The 17,368-nt window shown below is 43.3% G+C and overlaps 1 protein-coding gene across 2 annotated transcripts in view; it reads right to left on the bottom strand.

Moving 5' to 3' along the window:
• Positions 1-3,078: 3,078 nt before the first annotated feature.
• Positions 3,079-17,368, bottom strand: part of SENP5 (SUMO specific peptidase 5) — a 55,438-nt gene continuing 41,148 nt past the window's right edge. For both annotated transcript variants that reach the window (XM_058187946.1, XM_058187945.1), the window contains exons 7-10: positions 14,285-14,422; positions 11,600-11,683; positions 4,073-4,123; positions 3,079-3,957 (exon numbers count right to left, since the gene is read on the bottom strand). In XM_058187946.1, the coding sequence (XP_058043929.1) occupies positions 3,847-3,957; positions 4,073-4,123; positions 11,600-11,683; positions 14,285-14,422 (384 nt within the window). In that variant the 3' untranslated portion in view covers positions 3,079-3,846. The remainder of the gene's footprint in view (positions 3,958-4,072; positions 4,124-11,599; positions 11,684-14,284; positions 14,423-17,368) is intronic.

Below are 17,368 nucleotides of genomic sequence, written 5' to 3'. Positions count from 1 at the left end.
TCACCAATATATATATGATCGTGTGTATATATATATATATATACACACGATCATAAAGGCAGGATCTGAATTGCTATGGAAGATTTTGTTTTTTGAAACACACAATAGTGGTGAATATCTGTAGCTCGGGTGTAGGATGAGGGTGAAGGTTCGTTCTCCGAGCTTGTGGGTTGGTTCTCAAAAGTTACCAGGCTACATAATATTTTCAGTGGAGTTTAGGGGATCCCCCTACTCCACTGAAGATGTAACCTAGCCTGGTAACAAAATGTTCGGAAACCAACTCACAAGCTCAGAGAACGAACCTTCACCCTCACACAACTCACAGCCTCAAATACAAAGGTATCTTGGAGGGCCATGGTTAGGGTCTCCCAACTGGGCTGGGAAAACAGAATCTCTATCCTATGTTGGAAGATTTTCGTGAGTTGGTAGGAGCCAGTGAACATCAAGTTCGTGAACAAACTTACAAAAGTAGGAGAAAACATGTTTTTAAAAAGTAGCCAAACATTCGAATCTAAGCCCAAAGGGTTGGAAATGTAATCAACATCAAGGTACCTTCTATCATGCTTGGTAGCTATGTCCTGAAGTGAAAAAATACTGGACTAAGATACAAGGATGGCTTCAAGATATAATAAAATGTCAAACCGAACTAAATCCTGAAACATTTCTCCGGGGAATACTTAAAACAAAATATGATAGAAAAATAAGGTATCTGATTTTACACATATTAACAGCGGCAAGAATTGTGTTTGCACAGTATTGGAAGGAACGCAATATACCACCATTGATTGATTATTCAGAAGATATATGATTGTGCCGAAATGGATAAACTTACTCTAGAACTAAAAGAAAAAGACGATTCAGAATTTTATGCGGTTTGGGAAAAATGGTATACTTGGACAGATAATAGAAATAAAAATTGGAAATATACCTAAGGCTATTGAGGATTAGATATTGAATGTCTATAATGTATATATCGTATGGAATGTTGATCCGAAGCATATAAAAATGACAGTCTGTTGATTATGTACTAGAGTTATGTAAAGGAAAAAAATGTAATAAACATTATTTAAAAAATGAAAAGCAGCCAAACAATTTTCAGTATCCAATCCTTTTACACACACATATGTAGTTGAGATATTGCTGGATCTTAATGGAAGCAGAGATAGTTTATATATACAAAAAATAATAATCAGACATTATACTCCCGAACTTTTTTTTAATCCCAAATAGATCACAAACTTCAGCCTAAGACACTGAAGATCAAGATTTTTCTAGACCATTAGTTGCAAATCCTTTTAATCTTCAGTATAAACGCCTCATTTGTTAATGTTGATTAACATTATGAATGCAATAAAAATAAGGATATTGGCCATCCAAGGATTATGCAATGAAGCGCTAGAAGGCAGCATCAGCCAAAAATGCCTTTTGTGTTTCTAGAAGTAGATGTAGCAAAAAGAGATGTTTCCAACAGCTTGTAAAAGATACTCACACGCCCACCTCAAGTCTCTCTAGGAGTTTGTGCATCATTAACAAACATCTTTGTAGGAAATATTTCAAAACCACACAACTTGTCCGAAGTCTCCATCAATCAAAGCGAGCTTATTTTTCTATTGTGATGTGCTGGAGGTCAAGTCTTCCCTAGCCAAAAGACAACCTCATTCGAAAATTGATCTAGGTAATCCAGAATAAATAAATTTGCTTTGAGCCTTAAGAGCCATCAACCTACAGCCAACCTAGTGCTGTCAAAATATTTAACATCATGCCCCAAACTGAAACTGGGAATTGCTAGCAATTGGCACATTCATGTCCATTTAGCCCCCCAAAAAAATGAAGCCAATTTATATTAGGTTTTATCATCTCCTTCTACTCCTCTCTCTCTCATGTACAGTTCTTCTAATGGCAAGAAACTTCTTCCTTAAAGCCTTAGAAAGTCAGTCCCTCGTTCCGCAATTACACAAAAACTAGCTTTATTCATGTTGGAAACTTGTATTCCAGAGGCCTCACCTGAGAAAGTGAGCCTAAATCGGAAAACAAGCACACCGGAATTGAGAAGGAAGACAGCCAGTATCCAAGGTTTACCATATAGCACAGCCACTGGGGAGTAAAAAATGTTGCAGGCTGGATTTTGCTCCCATGAATCTGCCCTGGGCACTATTAACACAAAGGCAAAGGCAATAGAAAGGGAAGGACGGTTCTCCCCTCCCCCCAATAAAATGCTCATTTTGTGTGGGTATGTCTGCTTCTGACTGTAACAGGGGCCCTGACCAGTAAGTGTCTCCAGCTGAAACATCTGACCAGTTAATACTGGGGGTGGGTGGGTGAAGGCTTTTTTTAACTGGCCCTTTAAACCCACCAGAAGCTTATCACCACCTATTATCACAGGTTAAAAATGTTTTTAAAATCCTGTGGGAAATTTGAGAGGGTCCAAAAATTATTTTGGAGAGTGTAGACTGCCAACCATTAGATTAGGGTAGAGTAGGATAAGATAGAATAGGTACGATAGGGTAAGGTAGGGCAGGATAAAGTATGGTAAGATAGGGTTAGGGTTAGGGTTACATAGGGTATATTAAAGTAGGGTAGAGTGGAGTAGAGCAGGGGTCTCCAACCTTGGTCCCTTTAAGACTTGTGGACTTCAAAGCAAAGCTGGCTGAGGAACTCTGGGAGTTGAACTCCCCAAGTCTTAAAGGGACCAAGGTTGGAGACCCCTGGAGTAGAGTAGCATAAAGTAGGAAAGGATAGGGTAGAGGACAGGGCAAGGTAGGGCAGGATAGGGAAGGCAGAGTAGGGTAAGGCAGGGCACGGTAGAGTAGGATACGGTAGGAGAGGGTAGGGTAGGATAAGGTAGGATAGGGTAAGGGAACAAGAGTTAGTTGAGTGGCTTGATGTACCCAGTTGAGTATTTCTTAACCCTGGCAACTTTAAGATATATGGCAATTTAGCTGGCTCAGAAACTCTGGGAGTTGAAGTCCACACATCTTAAAGCTGCAAAGTTGGGACACGGTGACCCAGATGTTGCTCAAAAACGAGATCGAATGTCAACATTTCCTCGGTAAATCTACAAGTAAGACTGCCAAATCCAAGTGAACGAGCATCTCCATATTTTATTTGCGCTAAAGGAGTCTGTGGTACAAAGAATTCCTTCCGAATGGTCTGAAGACTGTGATCTAGTACCACTTGGCAAATTTTAAAAAATAAAAATAAAAATGAAATGACTGATAAAATGGATTTTCACAAACTACATACAGAGTCCAGTTTCCAACTATCTTTCTTCCCAATTTAACGGGGAAAGGATTAGGAAAGAGAAAACATAATATTTTTTTAAAGAAAAAAGAAAAAGATTCTAGATATTCTTTTCGTGGAATTGGGATTTTCTTCTCTTTTCTTTCTTTCTTTCTTTTTTTTTTGTACATTCAAAGATTATTGCATCGGAAAAATGGATCATGCACGTTTCATGTTTTCAGACAAAAACGTTTAACCTGTATTATTCTTGTCACTTCTAGCTACATTTCAAAGGTGCACCAATTCTACAGTTTTATACTTCTCTTTGCTTTTAGTCGCATGCTTTGCCTATGCACATGCGTTAGATAATAAATATTAAATACAGGAAAGAACATTAGAAAAAAAAAAACACCCCATGACACTGGGAATATTTTGCGGTAGGTTCACCAGGTAAAGGTACAGACTGAAAAGAAAAACAAAAATGCTTGAGGTAATTCCGTTGGCTATAACCACTCCACCAAGACTTGTTTGAAATTCATGGAAGTTTCTTTCTTCTCAGAAAATTCAAGTACACAAATACCAGCTGGGACTCTTCAGAAAATACCAAGGGTTGTTTTTCTTTTTCTATTAGTCTATTAGTCGGCATTCACAGAGTTCCTTGTAAATCCTTTTTCGCACTCTGGGCATGTCCTCTTGAGAGAACTGAAAGGACTGGTCTAAGGCGAGGCACTTGCAGTACTGTGGGGAAAAACCAAGAAGGAACATATCTTAGAAACAGGGACGAGAGGCAACGTTCCAGCAGATTCTGAAAAAAGGAAAAAAAACCCGTATTTTTGAAAAGCTACTGCCTTACCTGGAGTACAAAAACCCCACAGTCGCTGTCATTTTTCTGTTGTGGAATGCACTGGAAAACCACATAAACAAAACAAGAGTTTAACACAAATATGCACACTGGGTTCCAAGTAACCAATCTGCATTCTGCAATTGCTCGTTTCCAGATCACCAACCACCAACCAATCTCTAATTACGGTGCGGATCTCAACACATTTTTGCTTTTGGAAAGATCCAATTTGTGTCACCCGTTTAAAAAGAGGACCAGGTAACAGATAATAAAAAGATTGCTCCCGCCACAGCCTGGAGATCACCGAGAACTCTTACCGGCTAGGCTCTCCATGGCTGGGGAATTCTGGGAGTTGAAGTCCACAAGTGTTAAAGTTGCCAAGTTTGGAGACCCCGCCGGGATTAGACACCTAGTCCCTGCTGAAGCAGGAAGGTCGTCAGGAAACATTCTGATTGGCTCAGTTCTTTAAAGAGGGAGGGTCAAAGCTCTAAATGTACAGGCTCATAACTTTTACTGTTAATGGCCAACATAGAAATAAGTTAAGGGTACATATGGCAAGTTTACTTGTCCAAATTTCCCAAAGCATCCTGATGAGGAAGCTGCACTGCTCCAAATGTTGTTCACTGCTCTGTTCTGTTTCCTCCTGTTTACATGAGCCAAGAAGGCATATGCAACCCAATTGTCTTCGTTTCCGCCCCCTTGGAAACATTCCTTCCAGAAATATAGTCAGAAATACAAAATAAAGAGGCCGCCCACATTTTTAGAGCTGCCTTCCTACAAAAATTCCCAGAATCCTGTCAGTATCAGCACTGGCTGGCGTTTCTGAGTCCAAATATAATTGTGAAGTTCTAAAGTTTTAGGATCAAGAAGAAAGCTGACACATCGAAGAATTGAGTTCACTAGTGTTTTTCTAACTTTGGCAACTTTAAGACGGGTGGACTTTCAACTCCCAGAATTCCCCACCCAGAACCTCATGAAGGGACTTTCCCATTTAGCCTCTTTTAGAGAGCAGAAGCGTTGCCTGAAGGATTTTGAAGGGATGGAAACTCGCCACCAAACATTTTTACCCTCAAGGAGGTTGGGTGAAAAGACCCCTCCCGAAATCCAGGCAGGATTTCCTGCTTGGATTTTGGGATGAACCTTTTTCAACTAGTCCTCAGGGACCAAAGGGTCATCTGGGCAGGTGGCAGTAGCATATGACCTGCCCTGCAGGCTTCCCCATTGATTTTCTGGGGAAGCCAGCAGGATAGACCGGGGTCTCCAACCTTGGCAACTTTAAGGCTTGTGGACTTCAACTCTGAGAGTTGAAGTCCACAAGTCTTAAAAGTTGCTAAGGTTGGAGACTCCTGATAGATTACACATGGCGATTGCACGATTATGGGGCACTTGACCACCCATCACAATTGCGAATAGGATGTCAGGCGCCCAGACCACATTCATGTGACTGCAGGAGGCACCGAAACAGCCGTAAGTTCAGGCATAGATTAGGAGTGTCTTCGTTCAGTACTGTTTGTCATTCTGAACGGTTGCGGAACGAATGGTCGTTAAGCGAGGACTATCTGTGCTCTCACTTGGAATTGTGCAAATGAGAGTAAAGAAAGTGCCATTGTTTTGTTTTGTTTTTAAAAAAGAGATGGCAATGCTTGTTTTTTTTTTTTTAGGGGTAATACTTTCCCTGACGTGATCCACAACCGAAAGGATGTGGTTGGCGGCTTGGGTTCAATCACAAGGTCGCAGGGTCTCAATGCTAAAAAAAAATATGGCAGGTTCTTATGTGGATTTGGCCACGTAAGTAAACACACATGTTATTCCGTAATGGAAAATAAATTTCACCTCCCCAGTCACATGCCAAAATTTTAATAACCAAGATGGGGCAGCTTCTTCCCAATTATTTCAAGTAAATATTTGAACTCTGCTATCTCCTTTACACAGGCTCCCATTTATTCTGAGCATGCACACACATGGCCAAACACACTAGTTCAGGGAAAGTGTTACTCCTAGCCTTCTCTCCACAGAGCATAGATTTTTTTTTTTTAACAGCTCAGCAGTTTAACATATTTGGCCATCATTAAGGCATTTTAAAGCAAGGTTGCCCATTTGAGCATTAAAGACTTACTAGCCCTTATGAACGCACCTTCACAATGTACTAACTCTGAGGAAGAGGAAGATAACTAGATACGTTAAAAAGAGATTTGCTTCAGAGGACACCATTCAATGAACTGTCATCAATCAGAGTGAGAGCAGTATTTTAGAGGGCTTTTATGGGGAATTCAATGAACTGCAATGCCTGTGGAAAAAGTGAGCCCACCTTGAACTTCAAAAACCTGTTTCTTGAATAATGAGTAACATTCTAATTAAGTTCTATATTAGGATGTCCCAGGATCTGCTGGAGGCAATGTTGATATGTTGTTAAGAAAATAACGAGGAATTGGTCTGGCCCTTTCCCATTCATTGATCTATTTTTATTTTCTCTAAGACACGATTGTCTTTATCTCTCTGTAACAGCTTTGCTCCTTGTGCTGTCTGGTCAAGTCGCAAGGTTCGTTTTTCTCGCCATGTACGTGTATACAACCGACCTGGAGCGTGTTGTTTCTCTGTGTCATATAATAATATATGTGGCTACGTGCACAATTTTGTGTTTATTTATTTTGCCATGTTTATGTAGTGTATATTGGAGGTAGTGATCCTTTGAAAGCTGGTGCAATCAAATTTCATTTTAACGTATGCCGATTATGGACATTTAAAGTGAAAATAAAGTGATTCTAAGTCTACGTTTAACTTCGGGTACTCAAGCTTTTTGGGGCCAATCAGAACTCCTCAATGTTTTCTAATGTTCCTAGAGGGGAAGGTACAGGTAGTCCTTAACTTATGACCACAACTGAGCCCAAAACTTGCTAAGTGAAACACTTGTTAAGTGAATTTGCCCCTCTCCCGGCCTTTCTTGTCACCGTTGTTAAAGTGAACCACTCCAATTGTTAATTTAGTGACACGGTTGTTAAGTGAATCTAGTTTCCTCACGGGCATTGCTGGTCACAAAAGGGGATCGCAGGATCTGGCCTTCTAGAGAAAAGTAAGGGGTGATTTCCTTCAGGACTGACCGATTTGATCTCCTTGCAGTCCAAAGGACCAAAGAGTCTATATGTAAAAAGCATTAAGTCAGGCAACTGAGGGAGCCTGGGGGGGACCAAACCGGGGGATCCCCAAGTGCTTTGTTGGTGATGCTCCTGTGAACTGCAAAACAGGCAGAGCTTCAATGATGCCTAACTTTTGTACAGTACTTAAGAGATTTAACGTTATGCAAAACCCAAACGCTGGTTCATAGTTATGATGGTTGAGGTGTCCCAAGGTCATGGGATCCCCTTTTGAGACCTTCCAACAAGCAACGTCAACGGGGAAGCCTGTTGTGGTCCACCAGCAGCCTGCGGAGCTGGCAACGGATTCGGACAGCGATGAGGCTGAGGTGAGGCCAGGGCCATCGGGAAGTGAGGTGCGGACTCCAGAGCCTCCAGAGGCTGATAGTAGTGAGGCAGAGGAACAGGAGGAGCCTGTTCCTAATGCACGCATGAGAAGAGCTGCCAGAAGGCAAAAGCAGCTCAAGCAGAGAGGACAACTCAGGAGCAGGGCCAAGAGATGATTGGCCCCTCCCATAAGGCTTAAAACAGACCAGCAATGGCATTTGGGCTTTGCCAGAAAACAATGTTGGTAGCTTCGTCATCTTCGTCTTGCATTTATTTTTGTATCTGTGACTTCTGAACATTTGCCAAGAAAGGCCTTTGGCAGTTTGCCTAATTGGATCATGATAGGACTGAGGAATTTGTGTTGGGAGGAATTTGCTTTAATTTAATTGAACTACACTGAGAATGAAGTAATTCTCAGCTGTTCGAATAAAGTTTGTTTGTTTTTACACTGACTGAGTTTCCTACTAACTACTGGGGCCTGGGTCACAACAAAGCCAGAGTCACTTAACAACTGCAGGGATTCGCTTAGCAAATGTGGCAAGAAAGGTTGCAAAACTCACTTAAAAAATGTCTCACTTACCAGCAGAAATTTTGGACTCAATTGTGGCCATCAGTTGAGGACTACCTGTATTCCACCAGGGTTATCTTTGATTGTCAATGGCTATTGTACTGGACCAATCTGGCAGCTTGATATCCTATAGGAAAAAGCCACACCTCCCACCTTTCAAACTATCCCTTCAATCCCCTTCCTAATAATATACGTATCCAGAGATGGCATTCAGCTGGTTCATACCGGTTTGGGCGAACCGGTAGCGGAGACTTGTTTTATGCCATCGTATTTAGGCACATTTTTGACACGGAAGACGAGCGAGCATGCACGGAAGGCCAGGCACATTTGTGGAAGGCGCATGCATGAAGCGAGCATGCGTGCACAGGGCGAACCAATGGTAAGAATGGAAACCCACCGCTGTATGTACTTCTGAGTTATATTATGCAGAAACGTTTCTCAACCAGGTTACCACCCCCCTCCCATAAATGGGGAAGCGGGAGTCTTATATCTAGCTAGAAATTCTGCCGCTTTGCTTCCAACATATAGGGAGGGACACCCATCCAGGCAAAGCAGCTGTCTGACATTAAGTTAACCAAGCCACAAATTCAGAGCTATCCTGAACAAGCTACACAGTGATTTTTATTCAATCCATCTTTATAATTATAGGGAATTAGCGTAACGATGCTATGGTTAAGCAGGAGCTAAGCTGTACTTTGCAGGCAGACAAGTATTTTTCTAAAGAGAAGATCTGGTATGCTGGTTACGCTCCGATTCCAAGATGGTTATGTTTTTGGCAGCTGAAAGCTGTTTCAGCTACTGAAACGCTCTAATTTTCATTTTTCTGTTGGACATTATAAACAGAGCTTCACTTTTAAAATGATATGTAGTTGGAGGGAGGGAGGGGGAAGCTTTCTCTAGGGCCTGGTGATGAATATCTGGATGGAAATTCTGGGGCCTGAAATTCAGACATCTGAAAGTTGCCCGGATCAGAGCAGCCTCTCTCTAGCCTGGCACTCACAAAATTAAGTATCATATTTTTCAGATAATAAAACGCACCGAAATTTAGAAGAGGAAATCAACAAAAAAAAAAGAAGGTTTTTGGCTTCTGTGGGGCCCAATTTTGGACCTTTTTTTCGGGCCTTTACCAGCCTTTTTTCAGCCCGTTTTCTTGGCTTTTTTCAGTCTGTTTTCAAGGCTTTTTTCAGCCCGTTTTTGAGGCTTTTTAAGCCCATTTTTGAGGCTTTTTGCGGCCTGTTTTCTGAGGCTTTTTTCAGCCAGTTTTTGAGGCCTTTTTTTGGCCTGTTTTCAAGGCTTTTTTGGCCCATTTTCGAGGCTTTTTTCAGTCTGTTTTTGAAGTTATTTTCACTGTTTTTTCCAAACAAAAAATGCCCCCCCCCAAAAAAAGCCTCGAAAACGTAGCCACCAATTTTTTTCTTTTCAGGTACTGAAATCCTTCTCTAATTAAAACTCGGTGGTTCTCCATCATTCTGACCCCAGGAAGTTATGAAAGTTACAGTACAGGTAGTCCTTGACTTACAACAGCTTATTTAGTGACCGTTTGAAGTTACAACAGCACTGACTCAGGACCGTTTTTCACAATTACGACCGCTGCAGCATCGTGATCAAAATTCGGACTCTTGACAACTGACTCATAGTTATGACGGTTGCAGTGCCCTGGGGGTCATGTGATCAACTTGTGCCAACTTTAAGGGGGAAGCCAGATTCACTTAACAACCTTCTTACTAACTTAATCACTGCAGCGACTCACTGCAACAGCTGTGGCATGAAAGGTCGTAAAAAAGAAGCAAAATTTACTTAACAACAGTTTCGCTTAGCAACAGAAAAATTTGGGCTAAATGGTGGTCGTAAGACAAGGACTATGTGTAGTAGGTCTTAAAGAAGACCCAACATCGTAAAACCCCAGCTTACATTTTTCACCCCGCCCTCTCTCTAACTCCACCGTGCTATTGTTAAATGTAGCTTTTCCATGCAAAACTCTCATTTTAGACCAAGTCAAACCTTTTGTCAATAGGTTTGTTCTCCACGCTTGTTTCAGTTTAGTTTCTGAACGTCTCGTTACCAGACTAGGTAACATCATCAGTACAATCTTCTTGCCCTATTCCTCTCTAGCTTATGACTTGTGTGCCAGTGTGGTCAGTTGGTCATTTGATTGGTTGTTCGTTTGGAGCTACGTTTAATTCTGAGCAGATGATTGGTTCTCTTGTTGACTGATCGTTCGAATGGATCTGGTTTCTTATATATTCTTATATTTGAGCTAGATCAATATGCTTGTTATTAATTGCTCCTTTGGTAGAATCTCCCTTCTGTATTTTGTCTTTGACTTCAGATCAGGGGTGTCAAACGCATCTTATCATGGCAGTGTCACGTGACCTATCACAATTTTTCCCCTTCGCTAAACTGGGCATGGGTGAGGCCAGCATGTGACGCATCCGACACACGGGCCACGAGTTTGACAGCCCTGCTTTAGATAGCTCTTTTCTGAGTGTTGAATTTATATATATATATTTTTACCAACAAAGAAATAAATATATAAAATATATACATAAATAGGAGCAATGTGTTCTAGGAACACGAAGCTGAAAACACCAGCCTGAAGATGACGAATGAGACTTCGTCGAAACATCGCCAAGACACTTCCATTTTTACGCGGGAGAAAACCCGAATAACCAAAGACCTACATACAAACACCCGCGAAAACCTCAGAAAACACACACACACACATATATAAATTTAACACAAAAAATAGTTTGTCATGAAAGCAACTCCCTCAAAGGCTCCTGGATTGGGGTTGAAAGGTGAAAATGGAAGCAGTATGTTCCATCCCATAATTAGGTAGACCAGGTTGCCCTGATAGACTGGTCTCATTGAAAAACCACTCCGAGTGTAAATTTCATTGTATACATGATGTACAATGACAATAAAGCCTACTATTATTATCATCATCATCATCATCATTATCATTTCTTTATTCATTAAACATGAAACTCAGTCAACTGAACATTTAAAAATGTGTCATAAATACGATTGACTTGGGCTAATGGTTGATACTGGTTGCTGCCAGTGTCCTAGGTATCAACCAAGAATCTTCTTAAAATATATGATGTTCCGAGTAGCACAGTTTTTTTGCAGTTCCACAGGTGTTATTGCAGGAAGCTGAAATTTCTTGATGTGTTTTGTAAAATTGTTGGACATGGTACAAAGTGCCCCGATGACAATGGGTATCACCGTTACATGTTTCATCCATAGTCTTGTAGTAATTATCTTTATTCATTAAACATGAAACTCAGTCAACTGAACATTCAAAAATGCATCACAGATACCACTGACTGGTGCTAATGGTTGATACAGGTTGCTGCCAGCATCCTAGGTATCAACCAAGTACCTTCTTAAGATGTACGATGTAGAGATATAGTTGTTGTTGTTAAATGTGTGTTTGTGAGCTATCACAAATTCAGGTCTTCTGCCAGGTACTACCCCAAAAATTAGCTCACCTCCATGAATAGCACTAACCTTTGTAACAGCCGTCTGCCAATCCTGAAGGAAATCGGGCCGATTCTTTTCTTTAGCTTCTGTCAGCAAGTATTTCCGTATGTTCTTTTTAGAGGGGGGAGGGAGAATAGGAGGAGGAATATGAATCAGAGCCTGTTTGGATCGGTTGTACGTTTCTTAAACAAGCACTTCCCTACACATCGTTCCCTCTGAGAGTCAGTGGGATACAATGAAAAGCGTTTGGCTTGGAACAGAAAGCTCCCTTAATGGCCATGATTTAAAAAACATCCTGGGTAAATCTTGCAGGAATCATTAGCTTTCAGTGTAATTAACCTCGCGGGGTTTTAATTCATTTTATCTCTGCAACAAATCTGTCTGTGTAGCCTGCAGAGTTTTACCGAAAGGAAGAGGATCAATAACAGACGCAAATTGCTAAAGTTATTTAAGACGGCTTTAAGACGGGGCAGGAACCTTCGCTTGGTTGTTACAATGGTAGATTTTGTTGGACTACAATTCCCAGAATTCTTAAGTATATGGGCCAAAAGGGTTGGGAGCACCGAGACTTCCCATCGCAATGAATTTGGAGAACGCTAGATTGGTTAAAAAAAATATATATATTAAGAACTCAGAAAAAAGTGGGAAGAGGTATGGCCCACTCAGAATTAACAATATATGGCCAAGGATACAGGCAACAACAATTTCGTATTTTGTAAATAAGATATTCTAGGTGAAAGCTTATCGATGACGGTTTCACCCAAATTGTAAGAAAGAGGTTTTGGGCTACTAAAGTACAGGTAGTCCTCGACTCGTGACCGCAATGGAGCCCCGGTTTTCTGTTGCTAAGCGAGGCATTTGTTAAGCGAGGCTTGGCCCACTTTACGACCTTTCTTGACACAGTTGTTAAGTGAATCATTGCAGTCGTTAAGTTAGTCACATAACTGTTAAGTGAAGCTGGCTTTCCCACTGACTTTGCTTGTCTGAAGGTCGCAAAAGGGGATCACGTGACCCCGGGACACTGCAACCGTCATAAATATGAGTCAGTTGCCAAGCATCCGAATTCTCATCGCGTGGCCGTGGGGATGCTGCAACGGCCGTAAGTGTGAAAAACGGTCGTAAGCCACCTTGTCAGTGCTATTGTGACTTTGAACAAATGGCTGTTAAATCAAGGACTACCTGTAACAGATGACCTGGCACAGACAATAACTCAAGCAATGTAGCGTTTATTTCGATATTTAGATGCCGCAATGCCTTATCATTTCCCCAAGGTCGCAATTTAATGGTGGCAAAAATATCCAAACTATTAACCAACTGATGCTCTATCCCAGGGGTCTCCAACCTAGGCAACTTTAAGCCTGGCGGACTTCAACTCCCAGAATTCCCCAGCCAGCAAAGCTAGGTTGGAGACCCCTGCTCTATCCGTTTAACGAAAGATGGTTGGAGTTTTTGTTTATTTATTATTTATTTATTTATAAAAATTATAGGCCGTCCGTCTTACCATAGGAAAGGGCTGTCAAACTCCTGGCCCGCGGCCCGGATGTGTCATGCGCTGGCCACGGCCACGCCCAGTTTAGTGAAGGGGGGGAAAAAGTCCCGATACGTCACGCGCCGCCGTGCGTTTGACACCCCTGCCATAGGGTAACTCTGGGCGGCTTAAAAGTTACATCTTAGTTAAAACATAAAATGTTAAATCAAACGTTAAAATTAAACCTTAAAATCAGAGACACATGGGGAGGGTGAGGGTGGAGTCGGGGGGGAGGAAGGTCTGTTATTACTCAATTTATTTTATTTATTTATTTTATTAGATTTATAGACCGCCCTTCTCCCGAAGGACTCAGGGCGGTGTACAGCCAAGGTAAAAAAGAAACAATGTACAATTAAAAGTAAATTAAAAAACTTATTATACAATTTGGCCGAAATTAAAATGGTTAAAAATCTAAAAACCCCAGTTTAAAACTTAAATAAAATTTAAAATTCGAAATCTAGATAATTTAAGAAAGCCCCGCGCGAACAAACAAATATGTTTTCAGTTTGCGGCGAAAGGTCCAAAGGTCAGGTATTTGGCGTAAACCAGGGGGAAGTTCATTCCAAAGAGTAGGAGCCCCCACAGAGATGGATCTTCCCCTGGGGGCCGCCAGCCGACACTGCCTGGTGGACGGCACCCTGAGAAGTCCCTCTCTGTGTGAGCGTACGGGTCGGTGAGAGGCATAAGGTAACAGCAGGCGGTCCCGTAAGTCAATCAACCATCTCCATTGAGCTGATCCCCTATTGGAGCCCGAAGCCGACTGGTACAGCCTCACATTGGGGGGCGGGGGGGGGGCGGGGAGATGTTCCAGAGGATGCCTCCTCTGCCAACACGAGTGGAGCGGGCGAGTCCCAGTTTTGTAAATCAGATAGAGCTCAGGACAGCTCTATCAAAGGGACGACCAAGGCAGTGGCAAAATCCAACTTTTTTTACTACTGGTTCTATGGGCGTGGCTTGGTGGGCGTGGTGTGACTTGGTGCGCATGGCAGGGGAAGGATATTGCAAAATCTCCATTCCCACCCCACTTTGGGGCCAGCCAGAGGTGGTATTTGCCGGTTCTCTGAACTACTCAAAATTTCCGTTACCGGTTCTCCAGGACCTGCTGGATTTCACCCCTGGACCAAGGTCCTTGGGATATGAAAAGATGGGACACGTTTTATTAGAAGAGCAGCTGTTCCTCTTACCTCTACGCAGAACTTAAAATGAATGCCTTGAGAGTCGTAAAACGAAATAATTCGGTTAGGGAGATTCACAGTAATTAAGGACCAGTGGACTTCCAGATGAATAGGAATTAATAAGAGGGTCTTTTTGAAGAGGTCCACCTGAAGCAAAAAAAAAAAAAGAGAGAGAGCAGGTCATCCATCAACAGGAATGAGCAATGGTATCACCTGCCCACAATGCTGATGAATGCATCATTGATTCCCACAGAACCATAAAGAAAACCACCGGAAATTCCAACTGTAAGAAAAAAGGGGACAGACAGAGGAAATGTAGGGTACACTTGCCTGCCAATTTCACACAAACACACCATGCCTCCTTCCTTTTTACCTGGGGTGAAGAATTACTGCCTTCCAAACTAGAGGTTAGAATCTCCATCAACTTAATGACCTTCTCAAGGTTTCCATCGCAAGGGAGCTGCACAGCCTTTACTGGGGGAGAATTTCAGAAGTCTAAAGGGTGCATCCACAAAGCTTATTTTGGCCCTTCACATACCATACCCCGTCCCTGTTTCTGATTCTCAGGTCGTAACGTTTTTGCATCCCTGCTTCTGAGGATGTTAAATTGCAACCGATAGCCAGGAAAAATGAAACTTAGGTTGTGACCTAGGCCCAGGTAGTTATTACCAGACACAATCAGTTCTAAACAATCATATTTTATTAGATCAGCTTAGTCCAAATTAATTCCAAAACAAAGTCCTTCAGAAAAAGTCCTTCGGCCTTATCACAAACCTTTGTCTTCTTTGGCAACCTGCCAAAGCCCCATGAAGTTCAAAAACAAGAGCTGCCGACAAGAAACAATTGTAGGAACGTTGCTTTCCTACAAAGAGTCCAAGAGCCATTGCTGCTCTTTTAAGCCTTATGGGTGGGGACAAACATCTCCTGGCCTTACTCCGGAGTTTTCCTTTCTGCTTTAACTGCTCTTGCCTTCTGGCAGCTCTTCACATGCATGCACTAGGAACAGGCTCTTCTTGTTCCTCTGCGTCTCTGCTGTCCACCTCTGGAGGCTCCGGATTCTGCGCATCGCTTCCAGATGGCCCTGACCCCATCTCTGCCTCCGATGCAGAACCCTCGTCCAGGCCTTCCCCTGACTCCAGGACTGGCCCGTTGTCCTCCCCAGCCCCCTGACTGTCCAACTCTGCTGCCAGCTCCACAGGCTGCTGGTAGACAACAACAACTTATTGCCCAAACATCTGGACAAAGCTCTCTTCCTCTCTTATCCTTGTTTAATTTACCATGAGGAATTTGTAATGGAATTGGTCTGAAGAATCCTAGGTAGCCATGATTCCAAGATTGGCTAATTTCTGATCTATTTTATTAGAGACAGGAAGGCAGAACTTGTGTTCCAGGGAGCCAGTTTTTTCCACGACTTTAGGACCAGGGTGCTAAAACCAGGAACACAGCTTCCAGTTCAAAGTAACCCTTATACCAGGGGTTCCCAGGCCACAACCTACTACTGGGCCACGGCCTGTTCAAAACTGAGCTGCACAAACGGGGGGCAAGCACTTGAGTGCGTGCAAAAGTGCTCCTCGTGCAAGTGGTGGCTGCTTGCCTTTCCATGCAAAGCGCTCATCGCATGAATGGCAGGCATGCCTACTCACACAAATTGAGCTGCGCACACTCGTGCCCACCTGCCACTCGCAGGAAACTACCCCTCCCCTGGGGCCGCCAAGCGAGAAAAGATGGAGACCACGGCCTTACACCCTCAAGCCAAGTTCTATTTAGAACTTTACAGGGTTCCGCAAAGATAACTTTTCCATTCTCCACCCAATGCAAAAAACTACATTCAAACTGTAGCTCCCCCAAGGCAGTGTAAATGGAAGGGTTGAGGCACAAATTACTTCCTGGCAGAACAAATTAATAACCCCAGGTTGCTTCTTAAGAAAAGCAGTGGTTATACAAGGAATGCTACCGATATCATGTCGGGCAGCAGTTCCACATGGAACTGCTTTTTCTCCCTTCCCACTCAAAAGGCAGAGGAGTTCCTTGAACCGCAAGGAGCAATTCTTTTTCTGAACTGCAGGTTTGATGACAGACATAACCTCTCTTAAAAGAACACCAACTGCATGCAGACTGCACCCTAGACTCTAGCAACGCCACTGATCTGGACAATCTTAAACAGACCAGCAACCGCTGCAATTACAGATGACTGAAGGCGAGGTTGGAAGATAAGCAACTTCTGGGAAACTGAAACAGTTCAGAGCAAGCCTCAAGAGCCCCCCCACACCCTGTTTTGGGCCTAGGCGGCCACCCTGCAAACTCCTGGGAGCAAAAACGAGCCATGGGGTGGTCGCGCTGCACCCCCCCCACACACCTACTTTAGGCCTAGGCCTCTCTAAAGCCTCCTGGGAAGCGAAAATGGGCCTAGGAAGCTTCCCTAAAGCCTCCTGGGAGCAAAAATACGCTGCAGGGGTGGGGGCCCACCGCACCACCACCCACGCCACATTTTGGGCCTAGGAGGTCTCCCTGCAACCCCCTGGGAGCAAAAACAGGGTGTGGGGTGGTCACACCACACACACACATACCCCGCGTCCCACTTTAGGCCTAGGAGGCCTCTCTGAAGCCTTCTGGGAAGCGAAAACGAGCCTAGGAAGCCTCCCGGGAAGCAAAAATGGGCCTAGGAAGCCTTTCTGAAGCCTCCTGGGAATGAAAATGGGCTGCAGGGGTGGGGGCCCAATGCACCATCACCACCCCCACGCCCCATTTTGGGCCTAGGAGGTGTCCCTGAAGCCTCCTGGGAGCAAAAATAGGCCGCAGGGGGAGGGGGGGGAAACCAACCCGAACCAGCTTAATCCCACCATTGGCTGCCACCCATGTGTCTCAACACATCTCCCAAATCAGGTCAGAAACAGTGCGCAACTTGTAAACATACTACTCATCAGTCCTTGTTGCTCTCTGAACTTCCTCGTTTTTCTGCAGAGGTTTTCATTACCCCAGCTACGTCACTGTTCTGTCCCCCTTCGCCTCCGTCCGAGCGATGGCTTAATTAGCCGGCACTATTAGCTCTGGCAGCAGAATAGCGAGCGTCTGCCAAGTGTCTCTGTTATCTCC

This window comes from Ahaetulla prasina, chromosome 6 (assembly GCF_028640845.1).
Source record: "Ahaetulla prasina isolate Xishuangbanna chromosome 6, ASM2864084v1, whole genome shotgun sequence".
Taxonomy (NCBI): domain Eukaryota; kingdom Metazoa; phylum Chordata; class Lepidosauria; order Squamata; family Colubridae; genus Ahaetulla; species Ahaetulla prasina.
Note: the sequence above shows the minus strand (reverse complement) of the source record. Positions and strands in the feature narration are given on the sequence as shown.